The sequence below is a fragment of the Phyllobates terribilis genome, unplaced genomic scaffold, assembly GCF_046119375.1.
Source record: "Phyllobates terribilis strain yellow unplaced genomic scaffold, ASM4611937v1 Scaffold_2__4_contigs__length_985480577, whole genome shotgun sequence".
Taxonomy (NCBI): domain Eukaryota; kingdom Metazoa; phylum Chordata; class Amphibia; order Anura; family Dendrobatidae; genus Phyllobates; species Phyllobates terribilis.
The window spans coordinates 100,820,597-100,847,259 of record NW_027362762.1 but is presented as its reverse complement, the minus strand read 5'-3'; the positions used below and the strand labels follow the sequence as shown (position 1 = coordinate 100,847,259).

Here is a 26,663-nt window from a genome sequence, read left to right as displayed (position 1 = left end):
TACAAAGTTGAGATCTTGTCCTTTGGAAGGAAAATGTTCGCTTAGACAGCGTTAAACAGCATTCCCAAGAAGATGATGCACTGAGCCAGGATCAGAGAGGATTTTGATTTGACGATCCATCTGAAGCGAAAAAGCAGCTCCAGCTTCATTTACAGACTTTGTACGTTCACGGACAAAGAGGGAGCCTTGAGAAAGATGTCGTCCAGGTAGGGAATGAGCACTATTCCCTTGACACACAGAAGAGCCATATAAGCAGCCATGACCTTTGTGAACACTTGAGGAACGTGGCCAGCCGGAAATGGAGGGCCACAAATTAAAAGTGGGATTGATTGACAGCAAATCGAGGAAACGTCTTGTGTACTGGAAAATGGGTGTTATGCACACGCCCGGACTGACTGGCGTGTGCGGGTGTTGTGGTTCCACTGGACCATGGACCGGAGAGAGTGCCTGGAGGGGCGTGACTAAGTATCTGGCCGATCCGACCAAGGTGGCACGACGGCATACGACGCCAGTGCACCAGGGAGAAACCGGGCAGAGGGACCAGGTGCTACTCCAGGTCAAACTCCGGACACGGGGGTTGACCCACACTGGAATTACTGGAACAGGCAGGTTAGGCTGGCACAGACTGGTGGATGTAAGCAAACACGGCAGGTATGCAGAGGGGTGGATACAGGCGAGTATGCAGGCAGGGAGGTACTGGCCGAAAGGACGGGCTGGAGCACAGAAAGGTTAAGACCCAGTACAGACTGGGTCACAGAACCGCAGATGCGGTAGACAACCACAGCAGAGAGGGAACGCCCAAAGCGGTGGGCAAGAACAGAGCAGGACGGGGCTGCAGGAGCAGCGAGCACAAGCAGGGCAGGACAGGACTGCCGGAGCAGCGGGCAGAAGCAGGGCAGGACAGGACTGCCGGAGCAGCGGGCAGAAGCAGGTCAGGACAGGACTGCCGGAGCAGCGGGCAGAAGCAGGTCAGGACAGGACTGCCGGAGCAGCGGGCAGAAGCAGGGCAGGACAGGACTGCCGGAGCAGCGGGCAGAAGCAGGGCAGGACAGGACTGCCGGAGCAGCGAGCAGAAGCAGGGCAGGACAGGACTGCCGGAGCAGCAGGCAGAAGCAGGGCAGGACAGGACTGCCGGAGCAGCGGGCAGAAGCAGGGCAGGACAGGACTGCCGGAGCAGTGAGCAAGGAGTCAGAGCAGGACGGACAGGGCTCTGTTCACACAGAACAGACAGGAAGGGAAAGGCAGAGCCAGATACCCACAGGGTACTTGCAGTGAAGTAGCGAGGGGACCACAAACTCACAAACGGGAGTACAGAGACAACAAGCAGGAGTTAGGTACGAGTTCAGACTCTGCAGAAAAAGGAAAGGAACGGACATAGAGGCAAAACAGGTAAAGGATAGGAGAGAGTTCAGACTGGAACTGAGTGTACGGAAGAGACCGACACTGCAGCGGGATACAGGAGCGGGTCTGGGAATACGGCCCCCAGAGAGGCGGGACGAACAGGCAAGGAGCGTGTTCAGACAGGACAGACAAGATACAGGAACGGATCTAGGTAATCGGCCCCTAGAAGGCGGGAGGAACAGGCTAGGAGCATGTTCAGACAGGCCTGGAAATACAGCCTCCAGGAAAGGCAGCAGGCAAGAGTACACAGACAGGACTCAGTTCAGACACGGGAACAGATACTGCAAGACAGGAGAAATAGACAGGACTCAGTTCAGACAGGAACAGATACCGCAAGGCAGGGACACAAACAGGACTCTGTTCAGACGGGAACAGATACCGCAAGGCACAGACAGGCAGATCTAGGAATACGGCCCCTAGAAGGCGAAAGAACAGGCAAGAAGCGTGTTCACAAGAACAGACCACAGTTCAGACACAGAACTGGAAAACAGGCAGGAAAACAGGATAGGACCTGGCATGTCAGAGACAAAAAGCCGACTGACAGGACACAATGCTCAGGCGCCATCTTGAGGAAGAAGGTGGTATAAATACCCAAAGATGGACAGCAATAGGCTGAAGGTGCAACAGGGGCGTGTCCGCAGCAGGTACAAGAAACAGGAAGTTCAGCGGGCATCGCCCTATGCAGCCAAAACAGACAAACAGACAGCAAGGAGGGAAGCCAGAGAGACATTCTGGACTGGAGATCAAGTGCGCGCTCTTGCACAGTGGGAGATGGACCACCATGCAAGGACGCCGCCAGGTATGTTACAGTACCCCCCCCCTTACGCCCCCTCTTCTTCAGGCCTGCCAGAATCTTCCGCAGGGAATTCGAGGACCAGTCGTTCACTTCAAGGAGATCACTTCCACTGTCCACAGGAAAAATTGATCTCATCTGGTTAGCTAGGATGCTACCTCCTATCCAGCATCCCTAGCAACAGACGAAACGGGTGGAGTACCAGGAACAGCACACAAGGAAGTCTCTCTCCACATATTTTCAGGTGGCACCCCAGAGGGTACAGGAGACGACTGGAAGTCCTTCACCGGGTTGGAGGGGGACAGAGACTTGGGGGTAATCTCTGCTTCGAGGTACATCTTGTCAAGCTCACAGGAAGAAATAGACGGGTTATCAGGTACATAATGAGGAAAAGTCACTGTCTCTTTGTTATCTGGTGGTACCCCGGAGAATTCAGGAAACAACTGGAGGTCCTCCGCCGGGTCAGAAGAGTGCAGAGGCTCAGAGAAAACATCTGCTTCAGAGTACACTAGGTCGGACTCACTGGAGGAAGCAGGCGAGGTATCGGGTACCGAGTATAGGAAAGTCTCTGTCCATTCACCACCAGGTGGCACCCCGAAGGGTTCTGGAGACAACTGGAGGTCCTCCGCCTGGTCAGAGGGGTGTAGAGACTCAAGGGTAACCTCTGCTTCAGAGTACACAAGGTCGGACTCACTGGACGAAGGAAGCGAGGTATCAGATCCAGGATATAGGAAAGTCTCTGTCCATTCACCACCAGGTGGCACCCCGAAGGGTTCTGGAGACAACTGGAGGTCCTCCGCCTGGTCGGAGGGGTGTAGAGACTCGGGGGTAACTACCACTTTGGGGTACCCATTGTCAGGCTCACAGGACGAAGCGGACAAAGTATCGAGTACCGAGTGTAGAGAAGTCTCTCTCCATTTGTCATCGAGTGGTATCCCGGAGGATTCAGGAGGCAACAGGGGGTCCTCCGCCAGGTAGTAGAGGTGCACAGACTCTGAGGTAACCACAGCTTTGGAGCATCCTTGGACATGCACACCGGTTAAAGTGGGTGAAGCATCTGATGCTGGGTGCAGGAAGTTCTCCTGTGTGGAGTCTGGATGGGCAGAAGTCTCTTCGGGCAGGAGAACCGGAGCACTACCCACGCACATTATCCGTTGGGGCTTCTCCGGGATACAGGGAGATGAAGCTTCAGTAGGGACTTCAAGGTTGGGGTCAGGAGGTCTCAGGGAGGACAGACCCTGGCGTGACGGCTTGCCTCTACGTCTAGCACGTCTGGACTGCCTCTTGAGGTTGGGAGAAGTATTCCGGAAAGCGTAGTCACCCTGTGAGGATTCTGGGTGGGCAGTAGTCTCATTGGGCTGGAGGACTATTGCGCTACCCACACACATTACCCATCGGGGCTGCTCCGGGATATTGGGAGGTGAAGCTTCAGCAGGAGCCTCCGGGTTAGGATCATCGAAGACCATTAGAAAGGCCACCAGGAAGGCCATTAGGTCCAGGAGGATCGGATCCCGTGTTTCATATAGGGGGTTGATCCATTCCAAGGCATCACCCGCCAGGTAAGACATAATGAATGCCACCTTAACCCGATCGGTGGGAAAACATAGAGGGTAGAACTTGAAGTGTAGCATGCATTGCTCCACAAATGCACGACTTTGTCTTGGATCCCCATAGTAACGTGGCGGATCCGCAGGAACGAGAGCAGATAGATCCATCTGGACGGGTGCGTAATTCGCCTGGAACTCAGCTGAGAAAAAAATAAATAAATTTTATTTATTTATTTTTAATGCATGTATTCGCTGGAAAACTTCTCATAGAGCGAAGGCCGTGGGGCTCAACGGGAACCATGGCCTGAGCATGCTGTTATGCACACGCCCGGACTGACTGGCGTGTGCGGGTGTTGTGGTTCCACTGGACCATGGACCGGAGAGTGCCTGGAGGGGCGTGACTAAGTATCTGGCCGATCCGACCAAGGTGGCACGACGGCATACGACGCCAGTGCACCAGGGAGAAACCGGGCAGAGGGACCAGGTGCTACTCCAGGTCAAACTCCGGACACGGGGGTTGACCCACACTGGAATTACTGGAACAGGCAGGTTAGGCTGGCACAGACTGGTGGATGTAAGCAAACACGGCAGGTATGCAGAGGGGTGGATACAGGCGAGTATGCAGGCAGGGAGGTACTGGCCGAAAGGACGGGCTGGAGCACAGAAAGGTTAAGACCCAGTACAGACTGGGTCACAGAACCGCAGATGCGGTAGACAACCACAGCAGAGAGGGAACGCCCAAAGCGGTGGGCAAGAACAGAGCAGGACGGGGCTGCAGGAGCAGCGAGCACAAGCAGGGCAGGACAGGACTGCCGGAGCAGCGGGCAGAAGCAGGGCAGGACAGGACTGCCGGAGCAGCGGGCAGAAGCAGGGCAGGACAGGACTGCCGGAGCAGCGGGCAGAAGCAGGGCAGGACAGGACTGCCGGAGCAGCGGGCAGAAGCAGGGCAGGACAGGACTGCCGGAGCAGCGGGCAGAAGCAGGGCAGGACAGGACTGCCGGAACAGCGGGCAGAAGCAGGGCAGGACAGGACTGCCGGAGCAGCGGGCAGAAGCAGGGCAGGACAGGACTGCCGGAGCAGCGGGCAGAAGCAGGGCAGGACAGGACTGCCGGAGCAGCGGGCAGAAGCAGGGCAGGACAGGACTGCCGGAGCAGTGAGCAAGGAGTCAGAGCAGGACGGACAGGGCTCTGTTCACACAGAACAGACAGGAAGGGAAAGGCAGAGCCAGATACCCACAGGGTACTTGCAGTGAAGTAGCGAGGGGACCACAAACTCACAAACGGGAGTACAGAGACAACAAGCAGGAGTTAGGTACGAGTTCAGACTCTGCAGAAAAAGGAAAGGAACGGACATAGAGGCAAAACAGGTAAAGGATAGGAGAGAGTTCAGACTGGAACTGAGTGTACGGAAGAGACCGACACTGCAGCGGGATACAGGAGCGGGTCTGGGAATACGGCCCCCAGAGAGGCGGGACGAACAGGCAAGGAGCGTGTTCAGACAGGACAGACAAGATACAGGAACGGATCTAGGTAATCGGCCCCTAGAAGGCGGGAGGAACAGGCTAGGAGCATGTTCAGACAGGCCTGGAAATACAGCAGGCAAGAGTACACAGACAGGACTCAGTTCAGACACGGGAACAGATACTGCAAGACAGGAGAAATAGACAGGACTCAGTTCAGACAGGAACAGATACCGCAAGGCAGGGACACAAACAGGACTCTGTTCAGACGGGAACAGATACCGCAAGGCACAGACAGGCAGATCTAGGAATACGGCCCCTAGAAGGCGAAAGAACAGGCAAGAAGCGTGTTCACAAGAACAGACCACAGTTCAGACACAGAACTGGAAAACAGGCAGGAAAACAGGATAGGACCTGGCATGTCAGAGACAAAAAGCCGACTGACAGGACACAATGCTCAGGCGCCATCTTGAGGAAGAAGGTGGTATAAATACCCAAAGATGGACAGCAATAGGCTGAAGGTGCAACAGGGGCGTGTCCGCAGCAGGTACAAGAAACAGGAAGTTCAGCGGGCGTCGCCCTATGCAGCCAAAACAGACAAACAGACAGCAAGGAGGGAAGCCAGAGAGACATTCTGGACTGGAGATCAAGTGCGCGCTCTTGCACAGTGGGAGATGGACCACCATGCAAGGACGCCGCCAGGTATGTTACAATGGGGATGTGGAGATGGGCATGCCTGAATGTCTACTGAAGAAAGAAATACTCCAGGTTGCATGTAGACAACAACCGAATGAAGGGACTTCATCCTTAAGAGAAGCCAGACACTTGTTCAGTCATGCAGAGGAAAACCTATTGCTTCTGGTCCGTGAAGATTTGGTGGGCTGGTTGTATGGACGCCATGAAGGAGTTGGCTTGAAAGATGGTCTCCTCTTTTCTTGAGAGACAGTAGGTACTCATGGAAGTCAGACAGGAACTGATGAAAGTAGAGAAAATGATGAGGCTGTCAGTTGGACGAAGATTAGGTTGGTCTCGTCTGTGGAAGAAGGGTGCTTTTCCCACCTCTGGCGTCCAAGATGATCTTCTCCAGCTTCCCCCCGAAAATACGAGTGCCTCAGAAGGGAAGGTTTGTAAGGGATCATTTGGATGCATGGTCAGAGTTTCATGCTTTGAGCCAAAAGATATGGCGAATAGCTACCATTTTAGTTGAAGCATGGGCAGGGCAGCTAACGGTTTCAAGACAGGCAGAACAGAAGTAAGTACCCATGTGGGCAATCTGATCTGCGAGATCCGCCAGATCAGACGTTGGAGACCTGGATTTGATGCCTTGGCACAGGTGCTTTGCCCAGGCTGTGACTGCCTTGCAAACCAGGTAGCAGCGAAGGATGGACACAGGATCGAACCTGCAGCTTCAAATGCGGGATTGACCATAGATTCCACTCGACGTTCTGCGGGGTCCTTTAGAGATGCTGCATGAGTGTGTGGTAGGATAATGGTCCTTGAAAGTCTGGATGGAGGATTCACCGAGGGAAAGGAGGACTAGGTAGCAACGACATCTGCAGGAAAGAAACTTAATCTATACATGTTTAAGTGCATGAAAACGCTTTTCGGGTTGAGTCTACTCCTTGTCCAGTACGTCACTGAATATGGCGTGGTTAGAAAAACATTTGGAACATTTGATCTTCTTGAAGGAAACGAATTCTGCAGGGGGTGAAGGATCTGCTTCCATCACACTGTGAAATTGGTTTACAGTGCATTAAAGTCTGTCACCTATGTCTTAGATTTATGGCCTAATGAGTATTCAGATCTTAATCAGAAAGGTGATGCAATCCCTTTACTGTCCCAGACTCTAGGGAGTTAGAGCGTGAAATTGAGTGTGGTCTCTAAGTCGTGGAGAGAGTAGGAGACTAGGATGAATAACTCACTCTAGGTCGCTAGGACCACTGACGTGCATATCCATGCTGGTGTGGAGTAGCTGGTGGGTCTGACTCAATTGGGGCAGTGGTCTTAGTTTCCAGTGCGGTGGAAAACTTGCATAACCGCCCCATGATAGTGACCAGGGTCTGTGATATCGTGGTCAAATCTGCAACATGCTGAGAGAGGTGAATGGCCAAGGCTGAGAGGGGTTCACATTCTCATTGCAGGCCTTAAGGGGCTCATGGGCCAGAGGCAGGGACGACGGGGTGCAGGCATTGCAAGTAGTCACGGGTTGTTCTGATTTTCTATGGGCCTAGAGATAGTTATATAGACAGAAAAGATGACAGTAGAGACAGGCTGGAAAGGGCTTAGTAGGTGCCAGGAGGGAAAGATCCTTGCTGCGGGCCGTTTGTAGGTTCCCTTGGCAGACAGCCTATCAATTCTGGTCTGTGGAGCAGAGGAGAGGTCCAAGTACAAGGAGCTATGGAATTCTTATGGGCCCCTCAGGAGTCTGCGGACGTTGCTATGGAGTGCTTCAGAGTGGAGAAATGGTGGCGCCAGGTAAGAAGGAGTGGAAGGGAACACTCAGTGGGAGAAATGCCCGTACAAGCATCTGATTGTCTGAGGAGGGAGCAGGCGTTGCCCATTAGCTTAGCTAAGCTGCAACTGAAGTCGGGGACTAAATTTGAGTCCCTGCCCCAGCAGAGGCATCATGAGGCAAAATAGGAGGAACGGTGGAGCCAAGAGACCCCCAGAAAGAAGGCTAAAGGTGAAGAAATAAAACAGAAAAAGACTGATGATGCGCCTCAAAGGAAGGGGCTGGGAGCTGGCAAAATGAAGTGCAATGCAAGTAGAAGATCCACTTGCCCGTCCGAAATATTGATTCATCCATGATCCATATCCGGAGAAAATGTTCTCCGACTCAGTATTTGTTCCATGCATGCGACAGGCTCTAGGGGGCAAGGCAGGCAGGAGAAGAAAACGCACTGCCATTCAGGCAAGAGAGGAGACATACTGACCCCTGGCAGAACTCTGCTGTCTTTTGGGTTGGGGAAAACAGAGCTGCTCATCCCACTGTTACCCTATCTGAAGAGACAATAGAAGATTAGAGAAAATAAAAAAATTACACAATTCGCAAAAACCAGTCGGGAGCTCCAGACCAGTTTCTGCCCCCTGACACTAAGCTGAATAGCTTGGTCGCCAGTAGGTGGGTGCAGCCCAATGAGAAACCCATATTTTTCTCTTAGGCTATGTGCCCACGATGCAGAAATGCTCCGGATTTTTCCTGAGCGTTTTTGCATCTCCCTGGCTGAAAAAAACGCATGCGGATTGAACATGCGGATTGTACATGCGTATTTCCGGCCAGGGACAAGCGGATGTGAAGCGTTCTTCACTTGCATTTCCGCATGCGGGTTGACAAGCGCTTTCCAAGCGATTTTAGCATCACTTGGAAAGTGCTTGACAACTTGGTCACACTATGTAAATCCAAGCAAACGGCAGAGATTTATATAGTGTGACCGAAAGAATGGTAAAAAATAAAAAATAAATCTCGCAGTCTTGCTTTGCTCTGTCCTGGCTGCCGGCAGATCGCGGTACACTGAAGGACCTGCCGACGTCAGCACCGCGTGACCCGTCAGCGCAGGTCCTCCAGTCCATCGCGATCTGCCGGTATGGGAGGACGAGCGCAGCGGGAGCAGTCAGAAGGTAAATGGAACATTCATTTTTTATTTTATTCTTCTTTTTTTTTTTTTACAGTTTCTATGGTACCCAGGTCTGGATGAGAGTTTCCTCTCCTCTAGACCTGGGTACCATCCGCACATTGAACGCATTTATTCCGCATGTGCTTATCTAATAAAGCGGAATCCATGCGTTCTAATGCAAGTCAATGGCGGCGAAAAAACAGCGCTTCCGTAAAATAATTGGTAGTGCTGCGTTTTTTTCCGCAGGCCTTCTACCATGCGTTTAAGTGTTTCTGCCGCTGCGGAAACGCTTAAAAAACGCATCGTGGGCACACAGCCTTAAGGTTGTCATTTTAAAAGTGTCAGTCTCTCAGTGCCAGCAATGTACACCCATGGTTTCTTGTGTCTCTGCCTCGTAGGAGTACAAAGCAGGAACAGATTTCCACAAGAAATAATGGCAGTTATGCATTTTCCATTGAGGCCGAGCACATACCATCATTTTACAAAAGGCAGTACAATTAAAATAGTAAGGCAGAGACTGGCTAACTTTGTCATGTTGGAGTTGATTTTCCACAAAAAAAACTGACAATTGGACTCCTGTCTCATGAGCACACAAATGACTAACAAAACAAAAGAGGAAGAAGACACAAAGCAGTAGATGAGGATAATTGTTATGACAACAATCAGGCAATAATTGATGATATGGCCTGGCTGCCGGAAAAAGGGGAGAGGGGAAAAAGGGGAAAAAAAAGGAGGGGGAAGGGGGGGAGGGAGAGGAGGAAAAAAAGGAGTGGGGGAGAAAAAAAAAAGAGAGGGGGGAAAAAATGAGGAGAAGGGGAAAAAAAGGAGAGGGAGGAAAAGAGGGGGGAAAAAAAGAGGGGGGAAAAAAGAGAGAGGGGGGAAAAAAGGAGAGGGGGAAAAAAGGAGAGGGGGAAAAAAGGAGAGGGGGAAAAAAGGAGAGGGGAAAAAAGGAGAGGGGGAAAAAAGGAGAGGGGGAAAAAAGGAGAGGGGGAAAAAAGGAGAGGGGGAAAAAAGGAGAGGGGGAAAAAAGGAGAGGGGGAAAAAGGGAGAGGGGGAAAGTCATCTTGAGCTTTACTCATACTGCTGGTAAGGATATATTTATGACGTGAAAAAGTGATCCCGTTTCATGTGCTGATTGAGTAGTAGTAGCTCCTAATCAATTTGAACCTGGATGTTGAAAGCTAACTTTCCTATTGTAGACACATAGGACTCGCCATGACCAGAGCTTCTAGACACGGTTAGGTCACCAAAAACAGTTGCGGCATCACTTTCACCCAAGCTAACTGGAATAAAAGCAAATCTGCGCCTCAAAGATCATTTAGCCAGACATTGATCACTGACACCAATAACCTTCAGCATGCATGACATCCCTTCCTCATTACCACAATCTCGTACCAACATCTTGTCCACCACACAATAATCATCTTCGTCATCTTCATCCCTAACTCTGTTGACAATTATATTAATGAAGGAAATGTCCTGAGCCCCTTGTCTCTCTTCTGATTGCCACCTCTTGTATCATTACAGCTGGCAGACCACCAACACAGCGAGGTGTGTGAAGCTTGTCCATCTCCTCTGGCCTCAACTCATCTAAGTACAAAGGCTGGCTGTTTATTTCATTCAATAAATCTACTGCAAGATGTTGATGTGAAATATTTTCCTTAATCTCCGGAATGTTGTGGCTTAGCAGATTAAAAGGGACAGAACAGATACCTATGATGGAATCTAAAATGTAATAGATTAACTGTAATGGAGGCAGGAAAAACTACTTTGCAAAACACAGACTCAAACTGACGGTGTCACTGTCAGAGGTAATATCATCCTGCTGTGACTGAGACGAGTCATATACTTCCAAGGCTTCATCTCCACTAAAATCCTGGCCAGAGGCAAAGGAGGACAACTGCAACCTGCATTTTGTAGTACTACGGCTGCAGCAAGTGTTGGCGTTGGAGCCGCTTTATGTAGGTCCCACATTGTTAGCCATAATAGTTTTTTTTTCCTTTTACATTACCCTGTCCATTGCCACTTTTTCTTTTACCGATCATTTACACTTCAATATACTTTTGTCACTGTTTTCAACCCCAAATGTTCTCTACATTACAGAAAGGACTTGAGAAAAAAAATGCTAGACACTGTAGGTACATGTCCAAAACGCCAGCAATGGCAACAAACCACAATATTGGTGTGACATGAACAGGTGTTAACTTTGACTACTGAAACAGGTGAGTATTAATTATAAGTCTGGTTTTGTTAACACAACTATCCCTCCCCCCTACCCAAAATGGACTGAATTATAAAAATCAATAGTTTAAAGTTTGTTATTTATTTATTTATTTTTTAAACACAATTATTCATTCCACCTCTTCCCAAAAATGACCGAATAAGAAATGCTATACAGGAGTCTGAAAAGCCAAGCGTAGCAACAAGCCACAGTATTGGTGTGGCGTGTACGGATGTCAAATTTGACTACTTAGACATATGTGCCAAAATAAAAAATAGTGACACATACATTTTTGGAACATACAGCCGTAGTTAAAAGTCTGGATTTTTATCCATTTGTTTTTTTAAAAGGCTTTATTTTCCATTTTTAACAATAACCCAGTAAAATATTAATAATAGCTACCATTGCAATCATACAAATGATACAAATTATGAAATATATATTATCAATGACTACTGAAGCCACTTCAATAAGTTATTAATTCATTTTAATACAATTATTCCCCTGTTCTCAGAAAGGATTGAACTAGAAATGTAAAAACTCAGTACAGTTGCTTATGACAAGCGATGTTGCGCAGTCTTGCGGCTTTCTAGTGCATGAAGAATTAAAAAAATATATATATAGTGCAAATCAAATGCAGCACAGATGCCACCTATACCATATCATTTATCAATCACACTTCCACTGTTACTAGCTACTCTTATTTTTCTTTCCACCTATCAAATTTATGTCTCTAAATTATTTCCAGACTGTTAGGCTACGTTCCCATAATGTGCTTTTGGTGCGTTTTACAGTTATAGCAAAGACGATAGGATTTATAAAAATCTCATGCCTATCGTGCTTCTTTTTAAAACTGCAAATCTGCAGCATGTCAATTTCTCTTGCGGGTACGAGTGGTTTTCTGTGCGGAATTTCCCCATAGACTTACATTAGATGCGGAAAATCCGCAGCAAACAAAAACGCACTATGTTTGTCAAAGCAAAAAATTAGAAAGTACCAAAGACAAACCAGCTTTATTTAACTCCTTCACAACCTTGGTCATATCCATACGTCATGGAAGAGAAGGAGTTCCCAACCTTGGCACTCCTGGGGAAAATGCTTCACCGTGACCAAGCGTATTAAGGTGCCTGCTGTTTTCAATAGCAGGGCACCAGAACTCGTTGCCACGTTGGGTTGTCCCCCTCTCGCAACTACGATCGCTGTGACTGGCTGTTCAATTCTGAACAGTCAATCACAGCGATTTCAGTGTTTCAGGCAATGGAAATGCCTGAAATAATGAATTCCATCTATGATTGATGCTATAACAGACCAGCACATTCCTTCAGGTCCAGGAGGTAGTAATCAATCCCTTAATATTTTGAAGTCAGGAAGAAACGGGCTCCAGCACTTCCAGAACTGAAGGTGCCCATATCATACCAGGGCAACATTTCCCAGGTGAGAGCCCTCAAACTTCAAAGAAAGGAAGGTTGCAAAAAATGTGCAGAGTGTGTTACAGAAGGAGGACAAGAAAGGACACTACTTATCAAATTGACACCTGCCCCAACAAACCTAGCCTGTGTTTAAAAGAATGTTTCAAATTGTACCACACATCCATGGACTACTAAAATTATTTCTGACTTACACAACTTACAAATGCCAACCTGATGCACTCTGCACAACTTACGTAAGCAACCACATTATAAGATTCACATACCAAGAAAACACAAGATCAATTCCACTTTTGGGGGTTTCCACTGTTTTGGCACATCAGAGACTCTCAATGCGACATGACGCCCGCAGATCATTCCATCAAAGTCTGCATTCTAAAGGTCACTCCTTCCTTTACAAGCCCTGCAGTGTGCCCAAACAGTAGTTTTCCCCCACATGTCGGGTATCAGCGTACTCAGGAGATATTCCACAAAAAAATTTGGGGTCCATTTTCTTCTGCTATCTTTGTTTGTGAAAATGAAAAAATTTGGGCCTAAAACAACATTTTTGTGACAAAATGTGATTCTTTAATTTCTCGCCTCCACGTTATAAACTTCTGTAAAGCACCGGGAATTCAAGGTGCTCACCTCACATCTAGATAAAATCCTTGAGGTGTCTAGTTTCCAAAATGGGGGTCATTTGTGTTTTTTTTTCACTGTTTATGCACATCAGGGGCTCTCCAAACGTGACATGGCATCCACTCAATTTCAGACATTTTTTGCGTTCAAAAAGTCAAAATGGTGCTCCTTCCTTCCGAGCCCTGCCATGTGCCCTAACAGTAATTTTCCTCCACATATTGTCACAGGTGTGTCAGATGTAACAGACAGTCGTTCTAGATCTGGCTGCAGAAGCTCACTGCATTTGGCATTGCAGACGCCTTCCTAATCCTTCTGACTTTTGGACCCAGTGGCAACCTCCCTCCTGCTCTGATTGACACACCCTGGTCTGGGTGTTTATAAACTCTCAGTCTGCTTCAGGGAGTCGCCAGTTATATTCTCATTTTCCCTTTTGAAGGCTTGGAGCAATAGGAGTTGGCTAGCTTCCTCTCTGGTGCCCTTGGTGGAATCTCTCTGGTGTCTGCTCAAGCTAAGTTTTCTCCTTTTTTTTTGTCTGCTTTGTTGTCTTTAGTTTATAGTGGGGACTTACCAGTGCTCAACATCTCCCTCCCTATCTATGGCCTAGCTCTGAGGATATACAGGAATTAGGTTGCCTGTTTGGTGATCGGTGCGAACCTATATAGGGACGGTAGGACAGGTAGGGTGATATTAGATCTGCCTAGAGGGTCTCCACTTCTCCTTTCCGTAGTGTTGGGCTACCCTCCCTTCATGTTGCACTTAGTCTTTCCCACACTGTGCGTGACTATCACCGGCCGTGCATATGTATAGGGAAAAAAAAAAAAACAACTGACTTTTTCGGGGTTTTTTTTTTTTTCTTGGTTCATGGATCCCATTGCTGAGCTGTCAGAGCTGCCGCACAGGCTGTCTGTGGAGGTGACTGACCTCTGCTATGAGGTTCAGCAGCAGCAACAGCAGCTGGTCCCTAATGTCGGGGTGTCTCTGCAGGTAGGCTGGTCCAGCTTGAATCCAAGGTTGCCCTCCCGGACAGGTTTTCAAGAGGTAGGGAGAAGTTTTTTGTATTCAAGGAAGCTTGCAAACTGTATTTTAAACTTCGTCCTTACTCCTCCGGAGATGAGGAGCAACGAGTGGGAATTGTGATCTCACTGCTGCAAGGAGATCCTCAATCCTGGGCTTTCTTCTTTGCCGCAGGGTTCGGTTTGTCTCCAGTCTGTAGAGGGGTTTTTCGGGGCTCTAGCCCTCATTTATGATGACCCTGATCAAATCTCCTTGGAGAAAGTCCAGGATGCGTTGCCTTTATCAGGGGAGGGGAATCAGTCAGTGGAGACGTACAGCTCCGAATTCCGCAGATGGGCAACTGATGCAAAATAGAATAACCCAGTTATTAGAAGCCAATTTTGTCAGGGCCTTACTGAAAAGTTGAAAGACGCTTTGGCAGTGTATGAAACCACAGAGTACTTGGAGGCTGCCATGTCGTTGGCTAAACGTCTTCGGGATAGTGGGTGAGACCACCTTCTCTGGAGCCTTCTTTTCGGGTTAATGCTCCGTTGCCAAAGGAGGGGGGGTCTGGCGGTGAAGCAGTACAGGGGGAGGTGGAAGAACCCATGCAGTTACGGGGTGCCTCTGCATCGTTCATTTCCCTGGAGATCCGCAAAAAGAAGGGTGTGTGTCTTTTTTTGTGGAAAAAAGGGACATTTTATTGGGGCCTGTCCTTTGATTCCTAAGCAAAAGGAAACTATTAACCCTTGGTAGTCTGGAGTTGGATAAGCAAGGAGTGCATTTATAGACAACCTGCAGTTCCCGGTTTGTCCTGACAGCAGAGGTGGTTCTAGAGAGCAAAATCGAGAAAATTTCTGTGTTTATTGACAGTGGAGCTGGAGTCAGCATGGTTGATGCAGAGTTTGTGAGAACTCATGGTCTTGCTTGCTGTACTTTAGCTAAACCCATTTCCATCTTCGCCATCGACTCAGCGCCACTTGCACAGAAAGCTCTAACTCAGATTGTACATAGTGTAAGACTGAGGGTGGGGTCGGTTCTCCGTGAGATAATCCCTTGCTATGTCCTGGACAGTCTTCCCACCCTAATTGTTTCTGGTCTACCCTTGTTGGTGAAACATAATCCGTTAGTGGATTGGCAATCCAGGGAGATCATTGAGTGGGGAGATTACTGCCATGACAACTGTTTAAATATTTCCCTTTCTACAGTCTCTACAGAGACCTTACCTGAATTTTTGCCTGGTTTGAGGACGTTTTTTCCTGAGAGGGGGTGTCAGGATATGCCTCCTCATCATGCTTATGACTGTCCTATTAACCTGACCTCCGCAGCTAAACTACCAAAGTCCAGACTGTATAATCTTTCTGGCCCTGAGAGACAAGCCATGAAAGATTTCATTGTGGAAAGTCTGGAGAAGGGACATATCAGACCCTCATCTTCGCCCGTGGCAGGGTTTTTCTTCGTAAAGAAAAAAAAGATAGCGGTCTACGTCCCTGTTAAGATTTCCGGTAATTAAATTAAATTACCATCCGGGATCCATACCCTCTTCCTCTGATTCCAGATTTGTTCAGCTAGGTTGTGGGAGCTAAGGTATTCTCCAAGTTGGTTTTAAGGGGAGCCTACAATTTGGCTAGAATCAGAGAGGGGGATGAATGGAAAATAGCATTCAATACCCCTGAAGGACATTTCGAGAGTCTGGTTATGCCTTTCGGCCTGACCAATGCACCTGCGGTGTTCCAGCATTTCATTAATGATATTTTCCATCATTTGGTTGGCAGGTTTGTGGTGGTCTATCTGGATGATATTTTGGTTTACTCACCTGATTTTGAGACACATCGGGGGCATCCCTTCGTGTTGCACTTAGTGTTTCCCACACTGCGTGACACATATGGGGTATTGGCGTACTCAGGAGAAATTGCAAAATAAATTTTGGGGTCCATTATATCCTGTTACCCTTGTGAAAATAAAAAATGGGGCTAAATTAATGTTTTTGTGAAAAAAAAAGGAAAAATCTTAATTTTTTTCCTTCCACATTGCTTAAATTCCTATGAAGCATCTTCTTGAATGTGATTTTGAGGACTTTGAGGGGTGCAATTTTTAGAAGGGTATAACTTTTGAGTATTTTCTGTCGTATAGGCCCCCCAAAGTCACTTTAAATGTGATGTAGACCCTAAATAAATGGTTTTGTAAATTTTGATGGAAAAAAAAGCAAAACTTTTAACCCTTCTAACTTCCTAACAAAAAAAATTATGTTTCAAAAATGATGGAGATGTAAAGTAGACATGTGGTAAATGTTATTTATTAACAATTTTATGGGACATAATTCTCTGGTTTAAGGGAATAAATTTTGCAACTTTTCTAAATTTTCACCAAATTTCTGATATTTTCACAAATAAACGCAAGTCATACCGAACAAATTTTACCACTATCATGAAGTACAATATGTCACGAATAAACAATCTCAGAATCATTGGGATCCGTTGAAGCGTTCCAGAGTTATTACCAGGGCTGTGGAGTCTGTGTTCATTTTGGTGGAGTCGGAGTAGGTATAAAATGGACCGACTCCTAAAATATATATATGAAATGTCCTACAAATCTCTGTTCTATTCCTGATCTAAAGATCTAGGCTTTTAGTAGAGATAAATCTGTGCTGCACTTTATGTACACGCTCAGTAGTGAGGCAGGGCTGTGGAGTTGGGGAAATTGAGGAGTCGCGAGTTTTGGATTACTGACTCCACAGCCCTGGTAATTACCACATAAAGTGACACTGGTCAGAATTGTAAAATTTGGCTTACTAATGAAGGTGCAAACAGGCTTGGGGGGTGAAGGGTTAAAGCATGACACACCAAACAGACAAAAAAGCGAAGCAAAAACATGATAAAAACGCATGTTAAAAAACACACACAAAACGCAATGAAAAAACATAACAATATAAATAATAGTGGCCGGATCTGGTGAGTGGGGACTGAATGGTGAACTAGTTTAAAATGTTCAGTCGGCCATCAGATCCTTGTCAATGATTAAGACGCACTGCTTTGCGCCGAAACGCGTATGTTTTTTATGTCTGGACTGAGACTTAATGGATTTTATACCAGTTGAAGTTATGAAATAAATGAAGAATGGATTTTTAAATGGACTTATAGCGCTGGACTTATTCCTTTCTAACTTCTGAAAACTTGCCGCACAGCAGGGTCCGTGCGCTCCAGGAGGTGGTGAGCAGACATTAACTTTTTTGTATGTTTTTCAAGTGTTTTGTGAAGTCCATCTCCCCTCAGATAAACTGGATTGTTGTGGGAATGTATAAATCCGCCTTCACATAATCATTTTTCATACTTCTTATAAAGGAAATAAAATGTCACAAGTCCAAATAAATCAAGAAGGAACAGGTGCCACCACCTCTGAAACAGATGATGATAATTATGATGCTAGAAATTTAAAAGCATCTGCTATTTTTTCAAATACTAGACGAGAATCTACTCCTGACGCCCAAAAATTAGATGAACTCATAAAAATGTGGGAAAAACAGGAAATTAAAGAGCTTCAGATCTGGTGGGATTGCACCACTTTAAAATCTTACATTGATCAAGACATGATCCCGAGGGGATTGAGGATGAAAAAACTATCCACTACTCATTTCTCTGAGGATTTTGAGAAAAAATGGTTCAATACCTTTAACGAATGCTCTTTTAAATGGACCTCATTATAGAAAACGAGGAATCTTTATTACAGCAATATAAGTCTCTTAGTAAATTTAATCAGTGGTCGGATAACATAAAAACCAACCTGGTAAAGTTAGAAGACCAGATTACTAAGATTAAACAATCTAAATATCAAAGAGACTGTAATGATTACAACTGCAATGAGGTGTATTCCTGGTCTATTGAGCGTCGGAAAGGTTGCAAAAAAATCAATTCTCAAACAGAGTGGAGATAAAACTGATGATCGGAGACACAGAAACTTCATATACTTCCCGGGAGAACTCCGAAGATAATGATACGGATGACTCCTCAGGTCTTTTTGCAAGAAAATCTGGAGCAGTTACATCACACTATATGAAGAATCAGCAAACAACATTACAGTGGAGACCGGATTCCGAACATTCAGCTCCAAAAAACGGAGGAGGAAAAGGCAGAGAGGTAGGAGAGCTGGAAAAAGACATAGGAAGATATTCCCTGAGGAAAAAGCAGAGGAAAGCACAGTAATAAACCTCTCCAGTTACATAGCATCTGAAATGCAACAAAAAATCCTCTCCAAAGGGCTCTCTTTTTCTCCAACAAGAGAACTGGATGTATATCATACACTTCTGGATTTAAATAAATTCGTTATGAATTTGACACTTAAATGACATTTTCTGGATGAGACCAGAGAAAATGAAACAAACATTTCCATCAGCAGTGATCAAACTCCACCATTGTCTTCAATACCCGCTTTTGGAGAATTCTGCTCTTTACAAAATCTCAGAACTTTGGGTGCAGAATCTATAACTCAAGATGGAGATCTTAAAATTTTTTGCGTGAAAAAGCCTTTTTATTATCCAATAAAATCAAGACCCCAGATCTTAGACACATTCCAGGAAATTGTTGAACGGGATTTGATCAGTTTGAAGGAAAATACCAGCCATGAAAAGACAAGAGATAATCTCAGCAGAGGCGAAAAACAGGCCCTGAAAGAGCTGAAATCAAACACCAATTTAACCATCAGAAGGGCGGACAAAGGGGGCGCTGTTGTCCTCTTGGACTTCTGTCCTTATGAGAAGTTAAACCAGGATATGCTTCAGAATGAGGGCATTTATAGACCTCTGAATAATAATCCTACGGAGGTGTTGCAGAATAAATTTAAAATTCTTCTGTCAGAAGGTGTAGCATTGGGGGCAATTACCCCCAAATTATCAGAAGATCTATATGTAGAGTGCCCTATTACTCCAATCCTGCACTCCCTTCCAAAAATTCATAAGGAAATTTTTCCTCCACCTTTGAGGCCAATTGTGGCTGGAATAGGGAGTGTGGGAGAAAAACTGAGTGCCTGGCTGGACATGTATCTACAGCCTTTAGTACAACAAATCCCAGGATACATAAGAGACTCTAAACATCTTATCTCATCACTTGATGGTTTTAGGCTGTCCGAGAATTGTATTTTTATTGCCTGCGACGTCGAGTCCTTGTACCCGTCGCTGCTCCACGACCGGTCTTTGAAGATTCTATCCAGTCACCTGGATAAATACAGTAATTATAAAAAAAACAATCCAAGAGTTTATAGTGATGGGGGTAGAGTTTTTACTTAAACATGATTATTTTTCATTCAATAAAGACTTTTATTTACAGGTTCGTGGAGCACCGATGGGTGCTGGGTTCTCGCCGTCGCTTGCGAATTTATATCTGGCAGTCTGGGAACAGGATTTTTTTTTTCCGGCGCGGAGCCCCTTTCCGCCCACATCAGGTGGATGGATCGTTATATCGATGACATCCTCCTGGTGTGGGACGGGATGGTGGAATCCGCATCAGAATTTATCCAGCATTGTAATGACAATGGAATGAATCTGAGATTTACTCATTCAATTGGAATCAGTTCTATTAATTTTCTGGATGTGACGCTTAGTTTGGATTATGTGAATCAAGTTGTAGTGTCCCCCTATCGCAAAAATACAGCCACAAATTCCACCTTACTGGCACAGTCATGTCACCAGAAAAATGTAATTAAGAACGTTCCTCTTGGAGAGTTGTATAGGTTCAAAAGGAATTCATCTCTGCAGGAAACGTTTGAAAAAGCCAAAGATGAGGTCCGTGTCAGACGGACAGGAAGGGGTTACTCCAAGTGGATGTTAGATAGGGCTGAAAATATAAATCAGTCACAAAGATAGAGCAGAGATGATAAAAGAAACAGGAGAAAGGAAAAAATGTCATAAATATAGGTCCAATCATATAGACAAAAACGAAGGAGTAGTTTTTTCTATCATATATAGTCCACAATTCTCAAATAGTACTAACATTATTAAAAAAAGATTACTCATATTATATCAAGACAAAAAACTAGAGAAAATCCTGACAAATCCTGTGAAATTTATTGCAAAAAAAGCCTCCACTTTAGGAGATATTCTGTCTCCCAGCCTCTATCTCAATGATAACAATAATAAAAAGGAGAATTGGCTCAGTACTAGAGGGTCACACAAGTGCGGGCACAATATCTGCACCTGCTGCAAGTATACGAAGAATACTAAAACATTTGTCTCTTGTGCAAATAAAGAATATATGATTAATTCATACATAAACTGCAACCTCCAGTTTCAGGGGGGCCGCTGAAAATCAGGATAAGACGTCACCTCTCAGACGCCATCAGTAAAATCAGTAATAAAAGTTCAGCAATTTCCAAACATTTTATTAATAGCCATGGAGGTGATGTGTCTTCTTTTGAAGTGTCAGGCATAGAAAAGGTTAAAATCCCATCCAGGGGTGGTGATATCAAAAGAAAACTAATAAGCCGGGAAACCTGGTGGATCTACCAGCTGAACACTAGGGTACCGCATGGTATCAATATCAGGCAGGATCTGATTTACCACTATGTATAGAGATATGCATATTTGATGTAATGTATGTTTTCAGTCTGTAAGGGGTTAATCCCCTGCCAGGTTTCTCTGCCCAGCTGTTCCCATCTAGTGGCCGGATCTGGTGAGTGGGGACTGAATGGTGAACTAGTTTAAAATGTTCAGTCTGCCATCAGATCCTTGTCAATGATTAAGACGCACTGCTTTGCGTCGAAACGTGTATGTTTTTAGTGTCTGGACTGTGACTTAATGGATTTTATACCATTTGAAGTTATGAAATAAATGAAGAATGGATTTTTAATGGACTTATAGCGCTGGACTTATTCCTCTCTAAAATATAAATAATAGGTCCAGAAATTCTGCAACATCAAAAACTCAGCAAAAGCTCATCGTGGGAATGTAGCCTTAAAGAGGTTGTCCAGTACTACTAAATGCCCCCATCGATTTAAATTGTGTAAACAAGTCCCTTTGTAATTACCTTGTGTGATCTTTATTGCCTGTGAGCGGCGCCATCGCTGACCACTCACAGGCATCACGTGACCCCGGCTGTAGCTGGCTCTGACATCCACTGATGTCAAGTTCCGGCTGCAGCCGTGGGTGACCCAGTGCCGCGCTGCCCGCTGATTGATTGGCGGTGTTTCATCACACGTCACAGCCCAGCATCCACAGCGCGCTTTCCCAACAAAAGCCGGGGTCACGTGATGCCTGGTGAGTGGCCAGCGATAGCGCTGCTCACAGGCAATAAAGACCACGCAAGGTAAATACAAAAAGACTTTACACAATTTAAATTGATGGGGGCATTGTTAGTAGTACTGGACAATGTCTTTAAACTCATTCACGGAGGCAGTTGAACACCACACATTGTCTAATTTTTGTCCAAAGTTTTATGGCTTTCTCTCCCTATCTATATTGCTGCGCTGTTGGCTGAAAAGTCCTCAAACTATCCAGAATAATCCAAAAATGGCTAATGCATTCCCTGCCTCAGCTTTTAAACAGGCTATGACAGTCACTCCTGATTAGCTGCGCTGTACCATAGGATATGATAGCTGCAAGGCACCATGGGGAAGTCACATGGCTGTGCCTGAGGTCAAGTGAGCCTTCTGCATCTGATTCAATCTTCTGCTTTTGGGCAAAATAGCGGCAGGCATTTTTTAAATGATTCTTGTGAATTGATTTGCAAATTCGCCGCTACTAAAATGCAACAAGTTCAAATTCAATTTTCCAATGTCTAAAGGAAACATATTCTTAAATTATTTGACATTTGAGTAGCAGTGCTTGATATAAGAACTCTCCTTGATTTGCTTTTAGTAAAAATGCCACGCAATGTGGCTTACACCATTGCACTTGGAATAAGATAATGTATTGATTTTAACCAGGGTGTTGCTTGACACATGACTTAAAGACTAGATATGGTAGGTACCATGTTAATTTTTATAGTGCTTTCTCATTATTAGCAGGTTTTACCTTGATGGGTAATGCCATAAATTCCTCCTTCAAACTTCTCAAACACGCAACATTAACTTTGGAAATATTGCCAAAGTCAACATACTTTATGACTGCTTCTTGAGAAGTAGGTAAAGCTGGGGGATAAAAAAAAAAAAAAAAAAAAAGAAAAAAAGAAAAACCATTAAAATATCCAGCAGTCTCTATCATATACTCAATGGTGCAAAACCACATTGTGCTTCAATGCAATTTGAAAACATACTATCCATTTCAAAATATTAACCCATTTCCACTACATGATGCTATATGTATAGAGCGGGCTCAGGAGTACCCAAAATCTTCTTTTCTCTATTGCTTCATTGGGGGACACAAGAAACCATGGGACGTCCTGAAGCAGTCCCTAGGGTGGGAAAAAAACAGCTATTCCCGGATCTAAGGTCAGTCTGCTGCTGTACACAAAACCTTCCTGTTGAGGCCGACGTCCGCTGTAGCCTAGTTGAGAACCGTGTAGAACTTGGAGAAGGTATGGAAGAGACCAGGAAGCAGCCTAGCAGCTGTCAGGCAGAGGACTGATAGCCATCAGCCCAAGAAACCCCCACTACACATATGAAATGAGAAGTGACTCAGAGATGGAGCAGACTTTTCTTCACTTGATACACTTCCATGATGAGTGAACAAATCCACCGGGCAATGGAGGTCTTGGAAGTGGAGAGACCTCCTTCAGGAATCATGAAGAAAGAAACCGAACGTCTGAAGGATGCTGTAATATAGAGACACAGAGCTCTGACAAGATCCATTTTGTGAAGAGACTACCCCAGAAGATGAGAGGAAGGAAGCACAAAGTACTTATTGAGATGAAAGGTAGAAACTACCTTACTAAGGAAGGATAGAACCGGATGTGGAACTAACCTTATCCTTGTGGCCCATCGGGAAAGACGAACAATAGGAAGAGATGCAAGTTCGGAGACACGCCTGATGGAGGTGATTGCTACAAGGAACAAAACCTGCCAGGAAGGCAAGAGAAAGGAACATCGTAAATAGGTTCACAGAGAGAACCCTGAAAAATGGACAAGACTATAATGAGATTCCATAGCTCCAAGAGGGCCGATAGGGAGGGAGGGACGGAGTGAACAACTCCCTGTAGCAAAGTCCTGATTTGGGGACGAGAGTCCAAGATCTTCTGGAAGTGGATAGAAAAATGCAGAGACCAGACCCTTTAGGGGGCTGAGAGACAGACTGGAGTCTAGGCCTGACTGTAAGAAGGCCAGGAGAGAGGGAAGCGAAAAAGACAGTGGCGTGACCTGATTGGTCTCGCACCATCAAAAAAAAAAAAAGCCTTCCAATTTATGACGGCATATGCAGGAAGAAGACAGTTACCTCACTTTAATCATGGTTTGAATAACCGGGTCGGAAAAACAAGCGGCCTAAAGGGCTGCGGCTTTACATGCCGTAAACTGAGCGACTGTGAATTCTGGTGGAAGAGGGAACCCTGGGAAAGCAGGTCTGGACAATCTGGGAGCCTTCAGGGGAAGTTACCGGGCTCTTCTGCACGAGTCCGTAAGGATGACCCAGGGAATGTGTAAATCAGAGAGCCGGGACGTTGAGTTTGAGCCAAACCAGGATGCGGGATACCTCTGACAAGCCTGCCCCACCCAGTGTTCCGCCGTTGTGAGTGATGTAAGACACAGCAGTGGCGTTGTCCAGGTAAATGGTACTGATTTACAGAAGGTTAATAGGAAGAAAGGATTCCTGTTTTTTCCAGTGGCCCTGGGCCGTAGTCTCCTGGAAGACAGCTTCCCAACCCAGGAGGCTGGCCTCTGTAGTCACGACTTTCCACCAATCGGCAGAAAGGAAGTCACGTGACGGATGAGGGGGAGGAACTCCATCTAGTCACGAAATGCTTTACCTGAGGAGGGCGGACTATGGGCCAATCCAGGAATGCGACAGTCCTGTCCAATTGTGAAAGAACGTTTGGTTGAAGAGAAAAAAAGTGTGGATTGAACGAATGGAGTCCTTCCAATGTAACCATTTGGCCTAACACGCTCATGCAGAGCTGAAGGTAGCAGGTAAAAGGTTACCTGAGAAACTGGATCTTGAGGGGGAAGGCTGAGGCTCTTTCCTTGGTAGGAAAAGCTCTGGCGCGAACAGTGTTAAGTTCCATACCCAAGAAAACAAGGCGTTGGGTCGGGATCAGGGACAAGCTGTTGATCATCCAGCTGCGACGAGACAAGGTATCGAGAATAAGGTGACTTTCGCAGCAGACCTGGTAAGACCTTGATAAGAATGTCGTCCAAGTAAGGGATAGATAGATTCTCTCTGGTTCAGAATACAGACAACACATGGCCAAAGCCTTCATAAAGACAATGGGAGTGGTGGCTAGGCCGAAACTGATGAGAGTCGTGAACAGCAAACTGGAGGAATCTCTGCTGACTTGCAAGATAGGAATATGAAGGTAAGCGTTCTCGATGTCTACCGAGCAGAGGACTGCCTCGGGTTCCATGGAAGCATAAAGCGGAGAGATTACGCCTTTTCCATGGGACCTATGCTGAAGGTGGAGACTCCATCCTAAAGAGCATAGAGGACCACCCTTGTAAATAGGCTTGAGATCCTGAGTGAAAAGAGCGGTACCCTCCTTCTGTTGACCAAGAAGACTGTTAAATAAAAAACCTTTGAAAATGGCAACGGCCAACTGGCCGCATGGTAAACAGGGTAGAGCCAGCTGGAGAAGGTGCTCTAATTTCTTGAAATGCGGAGGTTCTTTGGGCGAAAGGGAGAGAATCGGCAAAAGTGACAAAATTGATGAGGTCCCTGTCTGCAAGGAGGTCGACTGGCCTAGCCTGTTGAAACAGGTGCTCTTCTGTAGAGGAGTCTAGAGACTTTTAGTCAGCCTCAGTCCCAGACAGGCAACAGCCCTGAAAGGAAAGGAAAGACCATGTTTATTCTCTGCATGTGGGACTGTGTATCCAGAGCTGAGCCACAACACAACAGATTACCCATAGTCACAATCCATATCTGAAAGAAAGACATAATTACTTACCGGTAAAGAGATTTTTCAGAACCCCTGACAGCACCAGAGAGAGAGGGGATCCACCCTTCAATTTTTAATGAATAATTACTTAAAACAAGAAAGACACAAGATGGTCAAAGCTGGGGAGACTATAAGTAATAGAGACAGCATGATACACATTTTTAAAAAATACAAATGGATCAAAAACTACAATGATTTAATAGGTGAAGTATAATCCCAATATTCCAAACGGATACCAAATATAATTTAAGGTGTATTCATGCAGAAAGTCTCAATAAGTAAAGATCAAGTACCATGAAAATGAAAAGATATAAATATCAACAGAGGAAGATGTAAACATGCACAGTGGCATAGACAGGTCTCACCAGTCAATGAGGGAATTGCACCCTCTATGGTGCTGTCATGGGTGAAGGGAAAAAAAAAAAAAGGGAAATCATTAGTAAAACACAACAAGATGGTAGAGACGGGTCTGAACATGGACCCGTGTCTGCCTGCTTTGGACACTAAGCAAAGATGGATTAGCTTCTTGTCGGTGGGTGGGTGTAGCCTGCTGGGGAGGAGCTAACCTTTTTTTCTGCCTAGTGTCAGCAATATACACCCATTGTTTCCTATGTCCCCCAATGAAGAGATAGTGAAATATATATTTCATTAAGTAATTTAATACATTTGCACTATATGAACTACATAATTTAGAGGAATTAGGAAAAAAAAAAAATGTTGACACCTCTTCTTTAAATGGATTTGTATGGCTATATTGTATTGCTATAGTGCTACTACATCAAATTAAAGTTATCCCAAGGTAATCTTACCCATAATTTCTGCTCTATACCACACATCATCTTCAGTGTCATATTTAGCAACACAGGCTTGACCCACCACTGGGCACAGGACCTGCCAGTCATCAGCGTCTCTGCTGTTGTACACTTTTTGAATCCTATTCGTTGTGTTTTTATACATTGCATCATCTACCTAGTTGTTAAAAATGTAAAATAAAAAGTATTCAAGTGACGACAAAGATACAACATGAGAGCAGAAGAGGTGCATGCAAATATGTTGCGATAAGCAAACTTTTTTTTGGGTGCAGCCTATTTCAAAATCGCTTGCATAACAAAAGGTAATGGATCTAAATATTAATAACATGGCTTAAATTCATTTCTACTTACCAGTTGGATATAAAAGTCTGATGGATCATTCGTATGGGAAACAAGGATAATGATTTCGCTCTCGCTCGAGTTTTCGGGTAGAATTGGATCTTTGTAACAATTGATGGCAATGTTGTTTAGTTTAGTAGAAATATTTGAGGGAAACCTGGAAATTTTTCAACAATTTCAAAAACAAGTCTGGTCAGATCATTAGGGGGCAACAAAGACACATTACTGAGCTAAGTACTTAACTCTAAAGGCCCCTCACTATACAGATTACACTAATGACAGATGAACCCGGATATATCAATGGGTTCGGATAATGGACTAATGTGTATGAAGAGAGATGTTGATCGGCATGTCCGATTTTGGAATGCTGATCGAACAGTTCTCCCAGAGATAAACCACCAGCCGATTTGTCATCCAGTCGAGAAATAAATCC

At 45.6% G+C, this 26,663-nt stretch overlaps 1 protein-coding gene across 1 annotated transcript in view; it reads right to left on the bottom strand.

Annotated features, from left to right (window-relative positions):
- The window catches only part of RNF17 (ring finger protein 17), a 211,207-nt gene that overhangs the window by 153,306 nt on the left and 31,238 nt on the right, over positions 1–26,663 (bottom strand). Inside the window, exons 11-13 of the mRNA XM_073669012.1 lie at positions 26,243–26,387; positions 25,889–26,048; positions 22,073–22,188 (exon numbers count right to left, since the gene is read on the bottom strand). Of these exons, the coding sequence (XP_073525113.1) occupies positions 22,073–22,188; positions 25,889–26,048; positions 26,243–26,387 (421 nt within the window). The remainder of the gene's footprint in view (positions 1–22,072; positions 22,189–25,888; positions 26,049–26,242; positions 26,388–26,663) is intronic.